At 38.6% G+C, this 22,875-nt stretch overlaps 1 protein-coding gene and 1 pseudogene across 2 annotated transcripts in view; both read right to left on the bottom strand.

The window, feature by feature from the left end:
- Positions 1-22,875, bottom strand: part of LOC147373945 (immunoglobulin lambda-1 light chain-like) — a 29,077-nt gene that overhangs the window by 3,801 nt on the left and 2,401 nt on the right. Inside the window, exons 3-4 of the mRNA XM_086398399.1 lie at positions 11,696-11,750; positions 3,751-4,080 (exon numbers count right to left, since the gene is read on the bottom strand). Coding sequence (XP_086254525.1) covers positions 3,751-4,080; positions 11,696-11,750 — 385 coding nt within the window. The remainder of the gene's footprint in view (positions 1-3,750; positions 4,081-11,695; positions 11,751-22,875) is intronic.
- On the bottom strand, positions 12,182-12,744 carry LOC147373946 (D-dopachrome decarboxylase pseudogene; annotated as a pseudogene). The gene has a single exon (XR_015163165.1). The product of XR_015163165.1 is annotated as a D-dopachrome decarboxylase pseudogene (transcript).

A 22,875-nucleotide genomic window follows, 5' to 3' on the forward strand; every position in this document is an offset into this window, starting at 1 on the left:
ATCTTTTTTTGGTTCACTCTAAAAAATGCATTTGGGATATAGTGTCCCCATTTTTCAGAAGTTCACTTTTTACCACTTTGCTCTTACAAAAGATCTACATAAGTACCTGTTTTTGCAAAGGAATCTGAAGAGGATTTTCAGTTTTATGAAAAAAGGCTAGAAGTAAAAGTAGCATTTAGTGTTTGTTTTGCAGCCAGTCATGATAGAGGCAGTGGGCACCCCCAGCAGCAAGGACAGCTTTGCCAAGGACCCGAACTCAGCATCTCAGCATTACATTGCCATCGATCTGAACTGTGTCTGTAAGCATCTGTGCTTTACTTTCTTTCTTTTATGCATATAGTTTTATTTATTTATTTTGGCCAGACTGGGTCTTTGTTACTGCGTGGGCTACTCTCTAGTTGCTATGCGCAGGATTCTCTTGTGGAGTGCGGGCTCTAGGGCACATGGGCTCAGTAGTTGTGGCTCCCAGGCTCTAGAGCACAGGCTCAGTAGTTGTGGCGCTTGGGTTTAGTTACTCTGTGACATGTGGGACCTTCCCAGACCAGGGATTGAACTCATGTCTCCTGTATTGGTAGGCAGATTCCTTACCACTGAGCCACCAGGGAAGCCCTGTGCCTTATTTTTTATTTACTTTTTGTGCATTTGTTAGCCAAATGTGTCTTCAGATGATTGCTTCTTCACTTTATGCCTTTCTGCTTAGGATAGATTTCATAGGAACAGTCTACTTTGGGGTAGAAGCTAAACCTGTATAGCTGCTGCTGCTGATGATGCTGCTAAGTCGCATCAGTCGTGTCCGACTCTGTGAGACCCCGTAGACGGCAGCCAACCAGGCTCCTCCGTCCCTGGGATTCTCCAGGCAAGAACACTGGAGTGAGTTGCCATTTCCTTCTCCAGTGCATGAAAGTGAAAAGTGAAAGTGAAGTCACCCAGTCGTGTCCGACTCTTCGTGACCCCATGGACTCCAGCCCATCAGGCTCCTCTGTCCATGGGATTTTCCAGGCAAGAGTACTGGAACCTGTATAGACGTTGGGGTAAATCCCAAGAATGAAAATGCTAGTACACTCATGTTAGATGTTAAAATATACTTAAGAACTGGCTTTAATAAGTCTTTAAAAACTTTCTTTTCCTTACAGTGAATTTATTATAATATTAATAAAGATCACTTATCACCATGCATTGATTGAGCTAAAAACAATAATGTAAAATTTTTTCCTCATAAAATCGTGTGAGTATCCTAAGTTCTCTTTCTCAGTCATCGTTGGTCAAAAACTTGGATCAGATTAGTTTTTATGTGCCTTCAAGATCACGTCATTGATTTGTGCTTCCATATTTATTTTTATTTTTTATTAATACAACAAAAAAAACAACAAACAGGAACTTCTAAGAAACACTGTTAGGAATTCAGTATAGAATGACTTTGATAAAATGCCCTTATTAGCTATGTTGCTCTGAGAAGCCCATGGGAGGCATTTATTTCAGAAATTAAGTGCCAAGTAAGATATATTATGAACTGGAACATCTCTCCTTTATGGTCATTACCTGGAACTTATTATTCCTATTTTCCCCTGAATATTGGGAAAATCAAAATCTAATAGGGCACTTAAGCCTAAGGTTATAGTAAACTTGCTTTGTATATTTGCTTCCCCTCTGTTTCTTAGGTGTAGAAACAGAAATCTGGGGTTGTTTCTGTAATCATACTCTAGTTAGTTTTAGAAAAGGATATAAATAAATACAAATAATATATGAATAAATACAACAGTATTATGTTTTGGAAAGCAAGCATTTTCTCGGATGTTACTTCATTTACTCTTCATCAAGGCCCCAGGACAAATCCAAGGCAACTACTCAAATATAATTTGATCACTGGACAAACTAAGGCTCTGAGAAGGTAGACTTATTTCAGAAATTCGGACTGCTAGACCAAAATATCTATGCATTTTTTTTTAATGCTTGGCTCCCACTGCTTAAAAAAGCTTCCTAACCACAGAGAGAAGTACAAAATGATTCCTTCTTATGGGCACTCTGGGGCCTTTTGTCTGTTAGGCAAATACTCAGGACATTAAGTTCCAAGTCCAGGGAGTTACAGGACCACTTACAGGGCCAAGGCACATCCAGCCCTCTGCCTGCATTGAGCAGACACGTCCAGCATCTGCATCAAAGGGACTCCTTTGGGACATTATGCCCAAATCACAAGTAACTCTGAGTGATTAGGGAACAAGTACCTTCTCTTTTGGAGAAGGAAACGGCAACCCACTCCAGTATTCTTGCCTAGAAAATTCCATGGACAGAAGATCCTAGTGGGCTGCTGTCCATAGGGTTGCACAGAGTCGGACACGACTGAAGCGACTTAGCAGCAGCAGCAGCATATTCTCTTTACATACATTGTGGCTCACATGGTAAAGAATCTGCCTTCAATGAAGGATTGATCCCTGGATTGGGAAGATCCCCTAGAGAAGGGAATGACTACCCACTCCAGTATTCTTGCCTGGAGAATTCCATGGACAGAGCAGCCTGGCGGGCTTCAGTCCATGGGATCACCAAGTCAGACATGACTGAGGGATATTCTCTTTACTGTAGTGCATCTTTCTGGGAAAGTAATTCGCCCAAATGTGTTCATTCACACATCGCTCCAGGATTGGCACATGCTAGGGCTGCAATGAAAGTTTGTGAGAGGCATTTTCCAATGAGATACATTCATTATGTAGAATGGGAGTAAGTCTGTACACTTTAGCCTCACTCCATCTTTAATTGGGCTTCCCTGGTGGTTCAGATGGTAAAGAATCTGTCTGCAATGCAGGATACCTGGGTTCAATCCCTGAATCAGGAAGATACCCTATGGCAACCCACTCCAGTATTCTTGCCTGGAGAATTCCATGGACAGGGGAGCCTGGTGGGCTATAGTCCATGGGGTCGCAAAGAGTTGGACACAACTGAGCAACTAATACACACTTTAATTACAAAATTTTAGCTTAAGGTAGTAGGTAAAACACAAATCTCAAAAACCCAAGACCATAATAAGCCTGCAGCAGTAATTATTCTACTTTTTGTTGAGCTACAATCTGAATTCCTCATAAAAATGCCATTTTGTCATTTAATGGCTCATTATTTCTGGGTTATATCTTGAACAAAGCAAGACTGAAGTAAGAGTGACTTTACTTGATGAGTAGAACTTTTCTGAAAGGTATATATAGTTGTTCTTATTTCTGATCAAGTAAGATCATCAAAAATGGAATATCTTTCAGTGTGTTTATTACATGCTAATTGATAGTTACTTTGACGTGTATTGTTTCATTTAATCTACACAACAACACTAAAATATATCATTGTGACCTTTATATTTTAGATGATCAAACTGATCTGAGAAAGGTTTAGTAAATTTTTTTTCTTTTTATGTTTCAAAGTGAAAGTGAAAGTGAAAGTCACTAAGTCATGTCCGACTCTTTGTGACCCCATGGACTATTCAGTCCATGGAATTCTCCAGGCCACAATACTGGAGTGGGTAGCCATTCCCTTCTCCAAGGGATCTTTCCAACCCAGGGATTGAACCCAGGTCTCCCACATTGAAGGCAGATTCTTTACCAGCTGAGCCAGCCAATACAATTTTGTAGGATATTTAGGCTATCATTAAAGGTAACAACATTAAAGATGATTTATATTTGTTTTCATTAATGCTTGATTGAAAAGGTAGGGTATTTCCTTTGGAAAAAAAAAAAGTATTCTTGGAGGTTATGTTTCTTTATAATCTCATACCTTTTTTAACTGGAGAAAAAAGAATCTGTTGATCACGTCCTCCTTTGTTATTCTCGTGTTTGACGATACATACATGTTCTTTATCCATTGCCTTTTTAGTCAAGGTTAGCCAGCTGAATTTCATGTATGTGTCATTAGTCTTGATGATATTTCCCTGATAAGATTCCAGAATTGTATTGACATTCTTTTCTTTCCATTGTATCTTAATAGCATCAGGGAAAAAATTCTGAAGAAGGCAAAGATGTGTTCCAGCCCCGTGGAGTTTTACTTCCTCAACTGAAGGAAAAAATACAGTGGGCTTGGGAAATAAGTCTCCATCAAGCCTTCTATCTGTGGGGGAAAATGGAAGAGAATTGAAAAGAATTATTAGAGAAACATACATGTCATGAAGTTTGGAACAATTTGGCTTAGAGTGAAAAGAAGAAAAGCTGCCAGTGAATTAACTCTCATCATGGCTTTTCATCCACAGTAGATGTTTTATTTCAATGGGAAGCAATGTTCAAAAAGTTAGATCACTTGCCCAAAGTCACAGTTTTTCAGAAGCAGAGGCTCACCCACATCTTGGCTTTGGTTCCTTTTCCAAGTGCTAAGTTGGACTGTGACTTAAAAATGCCCTGTATCAATGCTTGTGACATTCATAAACAAATTAATTTTATTAAATCTCTTTTGTTCTATCATAGTGGAGACTATTTTAAAAGGGATGGGAGTAGGTGATGGGGCTAGGGGAGGAGATGAGGTAACTTTGATGATTTCTCTATAGGTAAGAATCTTTAGTTGCTTCTAAATGACTTCCATTTCCTATATCAGGTTTTGTAAATTACAGTCTTTTTGGCCAATTAATACATTCTCACATTCTGCAAATATGTTGACTCTTATTCTTCATTTAACTTACTCTGGGATATATCATACTTATTCTGATTCCTAAATAAATAAATGTCAGGAGAGGTTATCATTTTAAAACAATATACATTCACTTGTATTCATGGGAATCTATGTCCACATGTACTTAACAATCTAAGTTGAACTTTTAGCTTCAAGTGTGGGTCCTATGCTCAGTTCTGAAGTGAAGTTCTTGCTAATTGATAACTTTATACAACTTCTCAAGGTCACATCAGAACCACTCTAGACTTTTGAGTGGGGCAATATTAAAGTTTCACCTCTAAATTATTTACAGTGCCTTGAATTTAGAAGCAAAACAATGATATTTTCAGTATTTCTATTAAAATAAATTATTTTCAGAAATGTTTTTATATTTATCTTGCCAAGTAATGCAGTTATAGAATTTTGTTTTGCTTTAGAAAATGTTCATCAAGAACACATTTTATTTTGGAATTTCATTCAAAGTTGAAGCATAACTAAGAACACACCATATTTTGACTTTCAGTGTCTTCCCTCAAATTTAAATCTACTTTGGGCTGCTAAACTGTTTATGAACTAAAATATTTCTTTGTTTACAACTGCTGAATAAAGTGTATATAGAATTAGTGTCACATTAAAAGTTATGGCTCCCTAGTTTTCTTGCAGACATAAAGTCAAGGTATGTAAAAAAAATCACAGTTTCCAAAAGGTGTCACTTGGATGCTGGAATGTTCTTGATTATATGCTTACTGTTATTATAATAAGGCTTAGAACATTTTCGAATTTGATCTTGAACTGAACATGAATGCTTTGCTGATATTATCTTTTGGCTAACTTGCATTTAGTTGAATAATCCAAGGGGCAATTTCTTAAGAAAAGAAGCACTGGATTTCTCCTTTGAGAAGAAATGGAAAATATTCTTGATAATTTCTGCCTGTGTAACAAAGGTCTTGATTTCTATACTAAATCAGTAAGCAAGCAATCTTAATTTTTTACTCATGCTGTAAATACAATTAGCTCACAATGTGCTTAATTTTATACATTTCTGTTTTAGCACAAATAATATTTGATTGATTGTAATAAGACACTACAGAGAAGGCAACGGCAAGCCACTCCAGTACTCTTGCCTAGAAAATCTCATGGACGGAGGAGCCTGGTAGACTGCAGTCCATGGGGTCGCTACTAGTCGGACAGGACTGAGCGACTTCAGTTTCACTTTTCACTTTCACCCATCGGAGAAGGAAATGGCAACCCACTCCAGTGTTCTTGCCTGGAGAATCCCAGGGACGGTAGAGCCTGGTGGGCTGCCATCTATGGGGTTGCACAGAGTCAGACACGACTGAAGAGACTTAGCAGTAGCAGCAATAAGACACTAAATATTTCTCCATCTGTATATGTAATTTGTTGATCTTGATTTATGTGTTATATTTTTTCTTGTCATATTTTTAATCAGATAAATAATTACAATTCATTTATATTTAAATAAGAATTTCAAATTTATGACATTTCTAACAACATCTATTTGACTTTATACCACGACCATTCTCCATAAAAATTTAATTTTTTTTCTGATAACTATAAGCATGAAGCCCAAATTTATGGGCTATAAACTGAGGCAATAAATTTTGGTGTAGATATAATATCAATTAAAAAAATGATTAAGATTTATTTTCTTATATGTGCATAAAGTGTTCATAGTCTATATTTATGAACAAAAATAAAAAATGAACACATTTTAATTTCATTTTTTTTGTTAAGTGAAAACAATACCCTAAAGAGAAAAAGAATACATCTAAATTCAATCTTTTGTGTGAGTGGACGGTAAGATAATTCTTCATTTAGGCAATTAGAAATACAACTGTATTTGCTGGAGAACATCTGTTCTGTCAGTGCTATAGGCTGCAAATAGCTCCATCCTGGATACAGTTCTCTTTGAATAGGTTGTAGTTACATTATCCAGCACCCATGATAAGTAAGTCAATGTACAAAGTACTATATTCACACTATCTCATTCAATTCCAATAAAACCCCTGCTGGATACATATTGTTATCTCATTTACGGATTAGAAAACTGAAGCCAGAGTATCATCTCCAAGTTCATATAAGCAATAAGTAATGGATTCAGAGCTCCAGCTCAGCCAAAGCTTACACTCCTTAAAAACATCCTTTCATCATCAGAAAAGGAAATGTGTCAACTCACAAAACTTACCTGCAATAATAAACTTTGGCCTTGGGCCAAACACCTTCATAATTACATAGATATTAGTACTTCGTACAAGTCCACACGGACACAAAGCTAATTCCTATCACAATACGTACACAGTGCTGTCTGTGCTATCCTTTGCAGATTCGTTTAAAAATCCGTTCTAAGATTTCTACATCTAAACATCATCAAAGCCCTGTTTTCTCTAAACATTCTTAATTATTACTGCAATTTAATTTTTTCTTCTCTTCTCTAGAAACTTGAAAAACTTGCATTCCTCTGATACCTACCTGTGACTACAAGTTTTGTCCCATCGCCGAAGATTTTTACGTAATAACTCCACAGTGATTCAACCCATACCAAAAACTGTAGACTAATTTAGCATCTCTGATTTCTTCAAATCCTGATGTAACTATGACAGTCTGCTATTCAAGTGCATGTTTAGAGTCTGAACAAAAATTTCAATGAAATGTATGGGCAAAAGGCATTATTTCTCAACTGTTTTTGTATTGACATAATTTTTAACTCTAGGTGTAATTCAAATAAGAAATTAAATATTACACTTGAATATTTGACTTTGGTATGTATCCCTATAAGCTTGTATGTTCAAGTTGCAAAAAACTCATATTTAAAAAATACACATTTTTTATTTCCAAACATTTCTACTGCAAGATGAGAGAGCACCTTATATTCTAGTATTTGAAATTATGCTCATTACATTTAGCCACTTTAGAAGCAGTTAATAGTCATAGAAACTGGGAATTTTTAAGTACTATTTGTTCTAAACTGACCTAAGATGAGATGGTAATTAATACATTTATCTGTACTCCTGATTGCATAAAAAATTCCAAAGAGTAATATTTTGAATTCTAGAGAAGAAATTGACTTTTTAATCACCTACCATGTCCCAACGTCTATGATAGGTAATTTTCATTTTTAATTTCATTTTATCCTCAGAACATCAACTTGAGATGGTTGTTACATAGATGGAATAAATCAGTGGAAATATATCAAACTGTTAACAGCAATGTGTCTATATAAAAATTTAATTTTTTCTTTGTTTCTGTATTTTTCCATTTTTCCCCATTATGAGCATGTATTGTCTTTGTAATTTTTTAAAGCAATAACCAATGAATTAAAATGTATTTGCTAAAGGATCATCATACATAAGTGACAGATTCAGAATCAAAGTCTATGTTTTTCCCTCACTACACATTACTATAAATCATTTTCCAGGATCCTCATGAGTTATAACTGGTTCACCTTCATTTAACTGGATCGTTATAATTTACATTGAATAGAGTCAGTTGCAAAAAGCAAACCAGAATGTTGCTTTCCAATTTACAAACTCATTTGTTCTTATGATCACAACTAAAAGAAATCAAAATACATATTTTTTCTTCACTTTTCAATGCTTTATCAACTTTGCAAAAATTTTTAAAAACTTTAATTTCCATGGATCTCGTAGGATAAGAACATCCTTAAGAGATGTTCCCCATCATCCAGGCAAAATTTTATCTTTAAGGCAAATGAGGAGGGAACAAGTTTACTGGATTGAATTTAAGGGGAAAAAAATCCATCTTAAGACATTCTTGAATATGGTCACAAAGTTAAATATCTTGAAACTTGGTATTAATCATTCTCTGACTAAATAAGTTGAACACTATTAGTCCAAATTTTCCTTTGGTTGTTTTCAGAATTAAATTAAAAATTATCTAAGAGCTTTGAAATTTTCCAAGACTAAATGAATGTAATGTATCCATCACTGAGGAACTCACACTTGGTCTAACAGGCTAACTCTTGTCAGTATCTTCTCTACTAGGTCAGGAAAACAACAGACTCCAAGGACCTGGTTGGAGTCACTGACCTCTCCAGTCATTCCCCGTGCCTAATCCATTACCAAACAGGGAATAAATCCAAGAATTCTGAGCCAGCTGCTGCTGCTGCTGCTGCTGCTAAGTCACTTCAGTCATGTCCGACTCTGTGTGACCCCACAGACGGCAGCCCACCAGGCTCCTCTGTCCCTGAGATTCTCCAGGCAAGAACACTGGAGTGGGTTGCCATTTCCTTCTCCAATTCAGGAAAGTGAAAAGTGAAAGTGAAGTCGTTCAGTCATGTCCAACTGTTCACGACCCCATGTACTGCAACCTACCAGGCTCCTCTGCCCATGGGATTTTCCAGGCAAGAGTACTGGAGTGGTCTTCTCCAGTACTTGCCTTCTCCATCTGAGCCAGCACCAACACTCAAGCCTGCAGTGCCTGTATTGCCTACCTATCCCTACCTCACTACAGAATTTACAGAAACTTCACCTGTAAGAATAAGTTGTGTTCTGGAACCAAACACTCTGATGCTCTGGCCACCTGTTTGTGCTACCTAAAAAGCCTTTATAGAAGTCTCCCTCTGTGCCTGCTCTCAAATTGTGCCCATATCTTTTCAATATTTGTAGAAATATATAAAAATTGAACCTGATAACATTAAATAAAGATGGAGCTCAAGTAAAAGCACATTAGGTACAAATGATCAAGAACTGAAAAACTGAACCCACTCTTACTGGGCAGCTTGGGCTTGTGTGGTCCCATCTCAGCTCACATACATTGGAGAGTATGATTTCATCTTTTCTCACCATTTTGCCTAAATCTTCTAAATATCCTCCCTTTAAAGTGTTTTCATGCATAAAATCAGTTCATGCTTAGAGTATACAGTGTTTCTTTAATTTCCAAAGTTGAGCAATAATGGGAATAATATTTTTGAGTATTTTATAGATGTATATTTGTTACATTTTATAGGTATTTTGTGATCTATATGTTTTAAGAGGAAAATATCTGGGTTAAATCTAAAGTAACTTCTTTCCAGAATCTAATTCTCATCTAGTAGACAAAATGAGTTGTTACAGACTATGAATTTTTAATGATGATCTCTTAAGCTATTCCTTTGCTGAAAGACTGCTCCCCTCTGCCTAAAAATAACCTTGTGGTTTCAAGAGCATTGAAATAAAATCCTCCACTGCTCGTCAGAGAATTTTATTCAGCTTTGTATTTCTCGAGATTTTGGTATCACATTTTCTGCACTATTTAAAAAATTTTATTTTATTTTGGAGTATAGTTGATTAACAATGTTGTGTTAGTTTCAAGTGTACTTCCAAGTGATTCTGTTATACATATACATGTATTTATTCTTTTTCAAATTCTTTTCTCCTATAAGTTGTTGCAGAATACTGTGCTATACAGTAGGTACTTGTTGGTTACCTGTTTTAAATATAATAGTTTGTATTTGATATTTTTCATTCCCATAATGACTGGAAAGGCAGCTCTAAGTTATGCAATTTAGCAAATTTGATGCCATACAAAAAGAAATTTGAGTTGAATGGTGTCAAAATGACTTATTCTATTAAGATGACCTGAAAATCAAATTTTGAGTACTTAATAGATGTATATTTAATATGACTTACATGATCTTTTCTGGGAGGAAAAAGATAATTTCATTTTCTGATTAGAAGCAGAAGCATTGTTTTCATACACAAGTAATAATACAAATTATGAATTATTACTAATTAGTAGTCAATTACAGAATCCTTTTAAAAGGTCAGAATACAAAAGATTAAATATTCAGAATATAAAAACAGGATGCGATGCTTCTCACATCACTTAATGATCCAGACCATGCACTTAGGAATAGACTATCAGATTCCAAACTTCACCACAGTAACTAGTCATGTACTTTATTTAGGCAAATGCATGAACTTCTCTCAAGCTATTTCCTTATTTATGAAATGGGAATATAAGAATTTCTGTTGAGGAAAGAGATAAGGCCCTAAGACTACTTATCATGGTGTCTGGCCTTCAGTAAATAGTAGCTGATATTATTATTCTCTTTAAAAAGATGGTCTGCAGCCATTTCATTAAAATCTTCCAACAAAGTACGTGGATTTTATATTGCTTAGCTGTGTCCAATATGGATTTTATATGCAATAACCATTTTATCCATTAAGAAAGGAAACAAGCTCATCAGTCCAAGACTTCTTGCCTCTCTGGCAGCCACAGGCCATAGTACATTGGGCTCAATCATGTTGGAATCTATAATGATTTTCTGCTAATCAAGAAACTCTTTGAGTATTGAAACTTGTTCTGTCTTGTGTCTTGTTCACCTTTTTATCACCAGCATCCAACACAGAAACTGTCCTCAATAAATGTTTGCTGAAAGAATAAGCAAATAAGGATGTCCAACCATGCAGACTCTTTTCATCGACTTTGGAGCTGAGATGGCTCATTGAGCTCACAAATTCCATGAAACTGGTCCATATGCAGGCAATGTAACAAAAGATGTGACTGCACAAGTTTCAACTGATCTCAGCCTCGCTCTAAGAATTTAGAGTAATAAGAAGTGGAGTAATAAGAAGTGGGATTTATCTATCATTATTTACTATAATTTTTTTCCACTGCTGTTAAGGATGAGCTGAAAACCAAAAATGTCATTTTTTCAAGTTATTGGGAGAGAGAAATACTGTGTTTACTACAGAGAAGAGATAAATTAGAAAAGTATTTCTCACTTAATCCATTTATTAGAAAAGAATTTTGAACCAGTAACTTACACCAACAGATTACAGACATAGTCCTCAAAATACTTTAATTTCTACCCTGAGTCTATTCTTTGTTGGATAAAAAGTTGAATTTCTAAAAGTAGAATTCCAACTTCTTACAAGCAAGGAAGTGAATAAGCCATTTACAAGGCAGTTTTGTTTCCATATACAATGACCAGTAGTTGCAAAACTCCTGTTCATATGCTGAGGCCAAGAATGTGGCAGTCAAATAAGGCGAATCCTAAATTGCTTTTTTCTAAAAAGCAACCATTTTCACTATTAAGTTAAAATAGGAAAAAGTTACTTACCAGGAGGTATTACTACGAGCTTAGTTCCTTCACCAAATACCTTGATCCAGGTTGACTGTCACAATGATTGGAGCTTCTACAAAAATCTCAGCCCTCTCTTCACTTCAACATGTGATTAGAAGTTCAAAATACTTTGTGGTGGCAATTTGATCTTCTGACTTTTGAAAGTCCTTGAACATAGGTTTCATGGCATCCAATATGTATAGATTTACCTCAATCGACCCAAATGTCTTTCATTTTCCTCTGAGTCATAAACATTAAAAAGCACTGATAGATAATGGAAAGGGTAAAAACAGAAAAAAAAAAGTTTGGCATCAACCAACTGCTTTTCTAAATTTCCAGGAAAAGTATTCAGAGAATTAGGGCTTTCTTTCTATTCTCAGGTGTTTGGTTTTGTTGAAACTGTTCAGAGATGTTATCAAAGAACGTCTCTTCTGTTCTCACAAACCCCAGGGCTCCTTCATTAGTGATTCAGGAATGTTTTTTGGGTTTTTTGGGGTTTTTTTGAGACAGAGCTCTCTTCATTTATTTCTTGTGAGGATGCGGAGGAGAACCACACGGAGGTGACAGAAGCTGGTGTCCACCAGGCCCTCATTGCCAGGTGGCCTCTCTGGAAGGGCTGTCAGCTCAGAGGCCCTGGATGCCCTACACGCCAATCATAAAAAGGTCATGACTGTCCCCTTCTTGCCAATCTGCCAGCGCTCCAAGGGGAAAAAGCGGATCATTATCCGGTCCTCGGCCAGGTCCAGCTCCTTGGTGAGGAGCTCGAAGAAGCGCGCGCTGTGGCCGCGGTCCTCCTCGGCCGTCCCCACCTCACCGATGGAGGAGAGGAGCAGCTGGGCGCTGGGCTCCACCGAGCAGTTCACCACCATGGCCAGGCCGGACCGCACCGTCATGTTCACGCAGTCCTCAGGCTTGCTCAGGATGGCAGCAGTGGCCGTGCAGAGCCACTTCTCCAGCCCCATGGGCACGCGGCTGGCGGGCAAGCTCGTGTCCAGCTCAACGAAAGGCATGTTTAGCGGGAAGGGTGCAAACGGTCGCCGGGGACAAAAAAGGGGAATGTATTTCTGAAAGGTGGAAACACTTCAGTTCAGTTCAGTTCAGTCGCTCAGTCGTGTCCGACTCTTTGCGACCCCATGAATCGCAGCACCCCAGGCCTCCCTGTCCATCACCAACTTCCGGAGTTCACTCAGACTCACGTCCATCGAGTCAGTGATGCTATCCAGCCATCTCATCCTTTGTCGTTCCCTTTTCCTCCTGCCCCCAATCCCTCCCAGCATCAGAGTCTTTTCCAATGAGTCAACTCTTCGAATGAGGTGGCCAAAGTACTGGAGTTTCAGCTTTAGCATCATTCCTTCCAAAGAAATCCCAGGGCTGATCTCCTTCAGAATGGACTGGTTGGATCTCCTTGCAGTCCAAGGGACTCTCAAGAGTCTTCTCCAACACCACAGTTCAAAAGCATCAATTCTTCGGCGCTCAGCCTTCTTCACAGTCCAACTCTCACATCCATACGTGACCACAGGAAAAACCATAGCCTTGACTAGCTGGGGAGAAGGCAATGGCACCCCACTCCAGTACTCTTGCCTGCAAAATCCCATGGATGGCGGAGCCTGGTAGGCTGCAGTCCATGGGGTCGCTAAGAGTCGGACACAACTGAGTGACTTCACTTTCACTTTTCCCTTTCACGCATTGGAGGAAATGGAGGCCCACTCCAGTGTTCTTGCCTAGAGAATCCCAGGGACGGGGAAGCCTGGTGGGCTTCCATCTATGGGGTCGCACAGAGTTGGACACGACTGAAGCGACTTAGCAGCAGCAGCAGCAGCAGACTAGCTGGACCTTTGTTGGCAAAATAATGTCTCTGCTTTTGAATACGCTATCTAGGTTGGACAAAACTTTCCTTCCAAGGAGTAAGCGTCTTTTAATTTCATGGCTGCAGTCACCATCTGCAGTGATTTTGGAGCCCCCAAAAATAAAGTCTGACACTGTTTCCACTGTTTCCCCATCTATTTCCCATGAAGTGATGGGACCGGATGCCATGATCTTCGTTTTTTGAATGTTGAGCTTTAAGCCAACTTTTTCACTCTCCACTTTCACTTTCATCAAGAGGCTTTTGAGTTCCTCTTCACTTTCTGCCATAAGGGTGCTGTTATCTGCATATCTGAGGTTATTGATATTTCTCCCGGCAATCTTGATTCCAGCTTGTGTTTCTTCCAGTCCAGCGTTTCTCATGATGTACTCTGCTGAAAATGCAAATATACCAACATTAATACAGTGGGCAATGTGAACAAAGTTTTTGTTTTTTCATAAAACCACTTTCACTATTGGATCACATGATGTTTACAAAAGCAATGTCAAATGAGAAAATGTACTTAAATTAAAGCTTAAAAACTATATCTAGTTCTCTGCATAAGTTGAAAGAAGTCTTGGGATGCTGCTCTGTAATGTTATGTCACTTATCCTGGATTGGGGGAAAATAAATTGCCAGAAGCAGCTGAGTGCTCCTCTGAGCACAGATGAGTTGTCCATCTTCAGGATTCAGACAGAACAGGTCCTGAGCACCCCCATGTCCACCTGAGATCCACCCAGTCCTGGTCTAATCCCCTGTGAGCAATCAGTGCCTCTGTCCTGAGGGTGAATGTAAGAGGAGATCATGGTGGGCAACTGCCCATTCACAGCAGCTCACGGACCCCAACACAATGGGAGAGGATGAGAGACCCGGATGAAAATCATGTTTAGAAAGGGTTTTTAACTGAAAATTCCAAGGTATTATTACTTGGAGCTGTCAAATACCTTTTCCATCTATTGTAGGTAAGAATGATACCTGCCCATTCAATTCCTTTCTGATCCTTTTCCTCTGTTTTCTCTTATTCCAAGAAAATGAGCAGAATTATAAAGTATTTTAAGAGGTGTCTGTATTTCAAGATCCACAAAGGTAGTAAAATACAAAAGAGTAAATAGAGTTATAAAATCCCTTATTAAATTAGAAGAACTATATGAAGAGTATAATATCTTAATGAAAAAAATAAAAGTATTAGTTGCTTAGTCATGTCTGACTCTTTGTGACTCCATGGACTGTAGCCCACGGGGGTGCTCTGTCCATAGAATTCTCCAGGCAAGAATACTGAAGTAGGTTAGTCATTCCCTTCTCCAGGGCATCTTCCTGACCCAGGAATCGAACCTGGGTCTCCCACATTGCAGGCAGATTCTTTACCATCTGAGCCATCAAGGAAGCACAATAACTTACTAAAGAGCATAAAATAAAATCTGAACAAAGAAGCATGTCATATTTGTAAAGGAGAAACTCAAGACCATAAAGAAGCTAATCTTTCCTAAAAGCATGTATATAAGTTGACTGCAATTCCAATCAGAATTACAGTAACATTTTATTTTTTGGTCTTTGCTGTGAAGTATGGGAGTGGACTAGATAAGTTGATTTCAAATTCTAGTGGGAAGAATAAATACAAGATAATTGAAAAATATTTTAAAAAACAATGGTGAAGAGACATTGCACATAGTAGATTTTATCACTTATTACAAAGCTACTAACTAAAATATAATATTTTATTTTTCAATAATAAAGAAATATATTATTTTAAAACCAATTTGGGGCTATTGACTACTATGTTGGGAAAAACAAAAATAGCTCTCTACCTCATACCATATAAATGGGGTTCCAAGTAGATCAATATCAATATTGAAATGAAAAGGACTCTAGAGATGTGAGCTAGAAAGAAGCAGGAGGCTAATTGCGTCTGTTGTGTGGGAAGCTTGAAAAGGGAAGAGGCATAGTACATAATACTTAATGTTTCAGAAGGAGGAACTTGGAGAATATTCACTTTTTACAGTATTTTTCAAATAAACACTTTTTTGAAAGAATAAATGGTGGTGACTTAGTGAAGACTTTAGTGACATGATCAGATCTGTGTTTTAGGAACATAATGTAAGAGCAGAAAGATGGGTGGGTCAGTGGACCAATCCTGAGGAAGCAGACATGTTTCAGAGACGATTGCCATGAGCTACTGAGAGGCGTCTGTGGACCCAGTTACTGTAGTGACAGGGGGATGGACAGAAGGGCTGGTGCAATAAATATTAACAGGTTCATCAGGTTTCTAAGAAGTTCAAATGGGAGAAATCAAATTAACATTAAGGAGGTTGAAAGTGAAGGAAAAGATGTTTTAAAATCAGAAAGATAAAGCTCCAATTCTAACCCACCACTCCTGGTGACATGTCCTTGGGTACATCTCAGAGTGTCAGTTTCCTCATCTTTAAAAGGGAGGTGTTACTATCTATTTCTCAGTACTTTTGTAAAGTTCACATGAGATAATGTGTCTAGAAGATGTGAGGCAAAATTCAGGAACAGAGAATTCACTTTTGCAAAGAATAGAAAAATCTTAGCACTGCATACAAAAATAAATAATTTTGCTTTTAACCCTGCTTCATGTTACACACGCACACATACACACAACTCACCACATTCTGAGGTGACCAACTAAGGTAACTAAAATCCTACTTTAGTATGAGGAATGAATAGAGAAATATATAAATAACAAACAAGTCAAGTAAAATACTAGTTTCAAAACGACCCCTTGAGGGTTTGCATCATTTTCTCAGGTATGATTGATGATTCCATGGTTGACCAAATTTATCAAATTTGGCAGATCACCAAAAGTTATGAATCTCATATTATGATCATTGCTAGGATTAAGTGGTTATTTCTGTCCTGGGCTTACTGATTACCCTGCACATGTCAGCTGGAAAATAAGAGTTTCTACAGTTGCACTAAGTCATAAAGAGAGAGAAATAGCAGTTCTCTGCCTAGCATCTGAGAATTTGGGTTTTGGGCTTTGTCTTGACAGCCAATTCTATTCTCAGACAGTACATGAGAGGTTCAGCCCTGGTTTGTGGTTTCCTTTCTACCAGAAGAATCCAACTTCCTAGGGCCTCCTGCCTCCTCCTTTCAGATCTCATTTCATGGGAAACACCTAAAGAAATGTCAGGTTCCTTCACTGCTTTTTTCTCAAGACCAAAGAAAGCCAAAGATGTGGAAGGTCAAGAAAACACCATCTGTTTTTTACAAAATATTCTTGTATGGTATTAAAGGACACAGAAACATATGCTCTTTACTGAGATAGGAAAGTTTGAGGAAAAAACAATGCAAATTGTGCAGACTGGGGTGAAGGAATGGACTGGAATCAATTTTATTCTGGCAACTTATCAGAAATCCAAGAAGAGAGGTATTTAACTGTATTGTAAGGGTATAGATTTTGTTGTTATTGCTCTTCTTTATGTGATTTTCAAGTCTGGCTAGTAAGAAATGCAAAAGGCAGATCAGGGCTACCAAACTTGGAACCAACTGCATAACCATCAAGTTAGAATGAATCCCAGGTTTCAGACCGAAGAGCAGGAAATTTAGGACTTGGTTGGGTAAGTCCTTCTGTAAGTGATGTTTACAAATCTATTCACTAGGAAAGCAATCTCCACATTTGATGTGTATGCCAAGAAAACTATTCTAATCATTGAGAATTTCAGAACAGATGGGAATCTACAGAAATGAAGGGGAGTAAGTAGCCATACGGAGAAGGCAATGGCAACCCACTCCAGTACTCTTGCCTGGAAAATTCCATGGACGGAGGAGCCTGGTAGGCTGCAGTCCATGGAGTTGCACAGAGTCAGACACGACTGAAGCGACTTAGCAGCAGCAGCAGCAGAAGCAACAAGTAGCCATAGGGAAATAGAAGAGAGGTAGACAGAGCAGGGAGTCCTGACTTTTACCCTTTCTCAAGAGTATGGCAATCACATGATTTACCTACAAATCAGACCTGGGTCCTGGGGACATCACATATGAAGACAAGCCATTCTTGTCACAGCTTCCTTTGAGAGAAATGCAATTGTACTAAAAGGAGTTCAATGCTAAACACAAGACAGGCAAGAAAAGGCAATGCACTGAGAGTCTAAAAAGCAGATGTGCCCTACCTCTGTGGTTAACTGGTTTTGCAAAAGCCACTCATAATCTCTGAGCCTCAGCTTTCTTATCTGAAGTGTGGGCATTGGACTAAATTTGTCCTGAAGGCCCTTCCTGTTCCAAAAACTACGAACCCATGATTAAGAGCCTGTTGTGGTTGTTCGAGTGGTGGTGGGGGCAGGGGCTAGCAATAGAGAAAGTTTTCTTCCATGTTCCTTCTGACTCTGTAATACCGTGAGATCCCAGCAGGCACAGTAGTAGGTGGCTTCATCGGACTTGACAACATTATTGATTATCAGGTAAAAGATTCCGTTCTTTTTGTTATCTATCTCCAAGCGGGAATTAGGTTTGTCCAGCTTATAACTGTTAGCTGAGCCATAAAGGATTCGTTTCAGGGGCTCCCCTTCTTTCTCTTGATACCAGTGCACAATGGCATTCTCCAGGGGAACCCCTGACAGCTTGCAACTTATGTGCACTGTTCTGTCTGGTCTTCGGGTAGAGGAGAGTTGATGCTGAGAAATTTTCATTTTGATGTCTCCATCTGAAAAGCAAGGGAGGTAATCAGAAGCTGACTTAAAAAGGCTGACACAAAAACAATGGAAAGAAAGGAGAGAGGATAGAAGTCAACCTACAAACCCAAGCCAAAGACATAAGGAAAACCCACATGGTTGGCATTGCCAGTAATTCGTAAGAATACGGTGTGAATCAGGACAGAATAGGAGATGCAGTGGCAGCCCGTGTTCTGTGGAGGCAGGGATGTGGGAGGAAGCTTTGCTTTAGAACCAATGAAAGTCTTTCTCAGATCTGTCACAGTGTTATTTTTAATCATCTTATTAGTATAAAAGAGCTTTCAGACTCCTAACAACCTCGTCAAAAAACACTTATGTTATAATAATGTACTGTTGGGACCTCCCTGGACGTCCAGTGGTTAAGACTCCAGGCTCCCAGTGCAGGCCCCAGAGTTCAGTTCCTGGTCAGGGAACTAGATCCTGCATACCCAACTAAGACCTGATGCAGCCAAATAATTTTTTTTTTAAATATGGTAACTTAATGTTATTAACACCTTGGAAGCAATTCTCTTCCATTTTTCCTTGATGTGTTGCTTCAGATACACTTATCCTTGGGCTCCTTTCCATTCTCTGAGTTATAGATTTTTTTCACCATATTTTGTGAGAGTGTGAGTAATGAGGTATGGCTGTCATAAGAATTAGAAAGATATTATCATTACTATAAATAGTAACACATGAATATGAATATGCAGGAAGTTGTATATTATATAGATCATTCATTTGCAGAAAGTTCACAAAGTTGGGTAAATGCCAGCAATTATTGTAGTTATTGCTTAGGATACTGTGATGTTACCATATGCCATTTCTTCATTCCGCTGTGAATGAAGAAAAGTGTTGCAGGAAACAAAATCCCCTTGTTTTGTTACCTTTCAATCTTTTCCTATTTACAATTCTTAGTTTTTCAGCATTAAATCTATGCTTTACTGTGGTTTGGAGGACAATGTAAGATGTGATTTTTTTAGTCCTGAGTTCCTATTTTCGCTGTGATGACTCTGAATTGATTTAGTCTAGGCAGGTTAGGACACTGTGATTTGTTGAACACTGTGCTGAAACATTCCTGTGTGAACCTCATTCAGTCTTCAGCAACCTATGTGGTTGTTAGCACCATGCCCTCTGAAAATTGGGAAACCATGGACCTAGAGATTTCCACACAGAGTGAGGTAAATCAGACGCAGAAAGACAAATATCATTTGATATTGCCTGTATGTGAAATCTTAAAAAAAGAGGTATAAAGGAACCTAGTTACAAATCCGAAGTAGAGTCAAGGGATGTAGAAAACAAACTTTTGGTTACCAGGGGATAAGAAGGGAAGGAATAAATTGAGAGATTTGGATTGACATACACACAGTACTATACATAAAATAGATAACTAATAAAAATGTACTGTCAAGCACAGGGAACTATCCTCAACACTCTGTAATGGCCCATATGGGAAAAGAATCTTTTAAAAAAGAGTGGATATATGTATATGTGTAACTGATTCACTTTACTGTACAGCAGAAACATAACAAAGTATATCAACTGTACCCCAAATAAAAATCTAAAATAAATAAATAGACTAAAAATAAAATGAGAAAACAGAAATAAATGATTCAGTAACTTGCCTAGGTCACCCTGTCAGGGAATTGAGCAGGACTTAGAAATCCAGTCCTATGTCACTAAAAAGACCTTGTCTTTTCCGCCACTCATTCATTCATTCTTTCTTTCTTTCCAAGCCGACACATCATGTTGAGCACTGGTTTATGGCTTCCTTCCCAAGAGGCCCCCATACATGATGAAGCTGTGACCATGGGGGTAATTTAAAAAGCCAGCCTATGACCAAGAGTTTAGGATGGAGAATAAAGTGATCTAACTGAAAAAAAAAGCCTCACGGATCAGGTCCTGGACTAGTTGCTCAGACACTGCTCAGGGCACATGTGCAGGAAAAGAGCCCTTTATAGGAGGCAGAAAGCTGGGGCAGCGGGGGCGGCGGTGGTGGGGGTCAAGAGGGTAGGGTGCTTTTGCCCAGACTCGTTGGTGTGAGGGTGGTTTTCGTTCAGACAGCGGATCTCTTCTGCAACATGTTGGCCTGAGGGTGGTTTTTGTTCAATGACAGCGGATCTCTTATGCAACGTGTGTTCCACCCAGCAGGCGCAATAGTAGAGCCCCGCATCCTCTTCAGTAGCCTGGTGTATCCTGAGGCTCACCAGTGAGTTACTCGGCCATTTCCTTGCTTCATATCTTTCCTCACTAATCCCTTGTTCGTGAACAACATTCTCATTGGAGGAAATATACAGAACTCGTTTTAGAGGCTGCTCTGGTTTCTGTCGGTACCAGTGCATGTATACATTCTTCTTTAACTTATCTATTTTTATTTGGCATTCAAGAAATGCCGTATTTCCTTTTTTCTTGGTAATTGATGTTATGCGTTGTGTTATTGGAATATCTCCACTTGTGTCTGAAAGAAAAAACAGGAAAAATTAATGAAAGCTTGATGTTCATTAAGGTAGTCTACATGTATTCTCTACTCATGAAAAGCCTGGGGACTGATGTTTAAATTTTCTTCCCGAAGAACTCAAGATATGGGTGGAATTTTTCAGCCTAGCTCGAAAGACCGTGTGACCAGCGTCCACCTGAAAGGGGTGATGTGACTGTCCATGATCAATCCCCTTCCTTGGGTAAAGCCACTCACATGTCCAGAGGGAGGCCACCACCAAGACCTGGGGCAGGAGCAGCATGCTGCCGGCTCTTGTCAGGAGATGTGACTGAATAATGGGAAGATTGCAGAGCAAACGGGCAGGCTGATTTAGTAGGAGGAAGTGGTGTTCAGAACCCACAGCTAGGATCCAGGCCACAGGGACAGGGGCTGGTGGTAATTCTCAAACATCCTGTGGAAATAGGTCTGCTATTTCATCAGCAGATTTCTTTCAATCAGCCTGTGATTTTCACCAACCAGTGACATTAGTATAAAGAAACAATTATATGGTTAAGGGACTAAAGTCCTTTATTGATATAACAGAGGGGAAGAGAAAGACAAGGGAGGAAAGGCCAAAGTCCACACTTGACAGGCTCATGGGAACTTGAAACATCTTTGATGGTCACTGTACTGCATCAGGCAGTCACAGATGTAGGGACAGCTTACTAGTAGTGTATGACCCTGCTCTATACTTTCTATAACCCAGCTGAAAAGAAGATTTATTTCAGATTCTTATTTTTGAATATGACCATTAAATGGGATCCTTAGAGATGCTGTGTCCTTGGAGTGCCTCAATATGCCTTAAAAGCAAAAACCATTGTTATTTTCTATTATAAAATGAGTGCAACCTCAGTATGGATCATAAAGAAACACAAACAGAAGAGAAGAAAATGGCTTTTTGTCCCATCGCATAGAGACAATTAGGAGGTAACAGTGTATTCTCTTACAAATTAATGTCTATTCCTTTTAAAATTTTGTTTCACATGGGTATGATGATGTGTATGCAATGTTATGCTGTCTTTATCATTTAATAGGATACCATGAACATTTTTATATTCTGTAATTTCTTCCTTGTAGGGTTCTGACTCTTAGCAAGGTTCTTTGGTTGACCACCACGTTGACTTTCAGATAAGTTAGGGTCCCACAGACTCTATTCATTTTACATGGAAGTCCACAAAACAGGAGAGCAGAATAGAAAATTCATTACTTAATTCATCACTCAGTTTTGAAACCCTGTTATGCTACCTTTGGTCACCTAGTAGCTTACCAAAATATACTTTATCATCTGTCTTCCTTTTCAAGCTTTATTTCCTTATTGCTCCACTTGTTTGCCTGCATCTCCCAAATAAATTCAGTTCAGTTCAGTCACTCAGTCGTGTCTGACTTTTTGTGACCCCATGGACCGCAACATGCTAGGCCTCTCTGTTCATCGCCAACTCCCGGAATTTACTCAAACTCATGTCCATCGTGTCAGTGATGCCATCCAACCATCTCATCCTCTGTCGTCCCCTTCTCCTCACACCTTCAATCTTTCCCAGCATCAGGGTCTTTTCAAATGAGTCAGTTCTTCACATCAGGTGGCCAAAGTATGGAGTTTCAGCTTCAGCATCAGTCCTTCCAATGAATATTCAGGATTGATTTCCTTTAGGACAGACTGATCTCTTTGCAGTCGAAGGGACTCTCAAGAGTGTTCTTCAACACCACAGTTCAAATGCATCAAATCTTCGGTGCTCAGCTTTCTTTATGGTCTAACTCTCACATCCATACATGACTACTGGAAAGACCATAGCTTTGACTAGATGGCCCTTTGTTGGCAAAGTAATGTCTCTGCTTTTAATATGCTGTCAAGGTTGGTCATAACTTTTCTCCCAAGGATTAAGCATCTTTTAATTTCCTGGCTGCATTAACCAGATTTTTTAGAGCATCAACTTTGAAGATACAAATAAATGGTCCTCCCCTCCTATGCTAGCACTCCTTTGAAGATGAGTTTTCCTTTCCAGACACCAAGGTCAAGCTGAGTCACCATGCACATGCTAATCTGTCTCTTTGAAATCTTGAAGAAGAGCACCCTTGTCATGTTTGATGTCTGTTCTTTGTTCTGAGAGAAATAAAAATGTCATTGAGGCATCCCAAATGGTGCTGGGTGCCATTGTGAATGTGGTTTCAGATATGTTCCTGCATTACTGAGAACTTG

The sequence above is a fragment of the Bos grunniens genome, chromosome 4 (assembly GCF_055505025.1).
Source record: "Bos grunniens cultivar Pamir isolate PY7600 chromosome 4, Bosgru_T2T1.0, whole genome shotgun sequence".
NCBI lineage: Eukaryota > Metazoa > Chordata > Mammalia > Artiodactyla > Bovidae > Bos > Bos grunniens.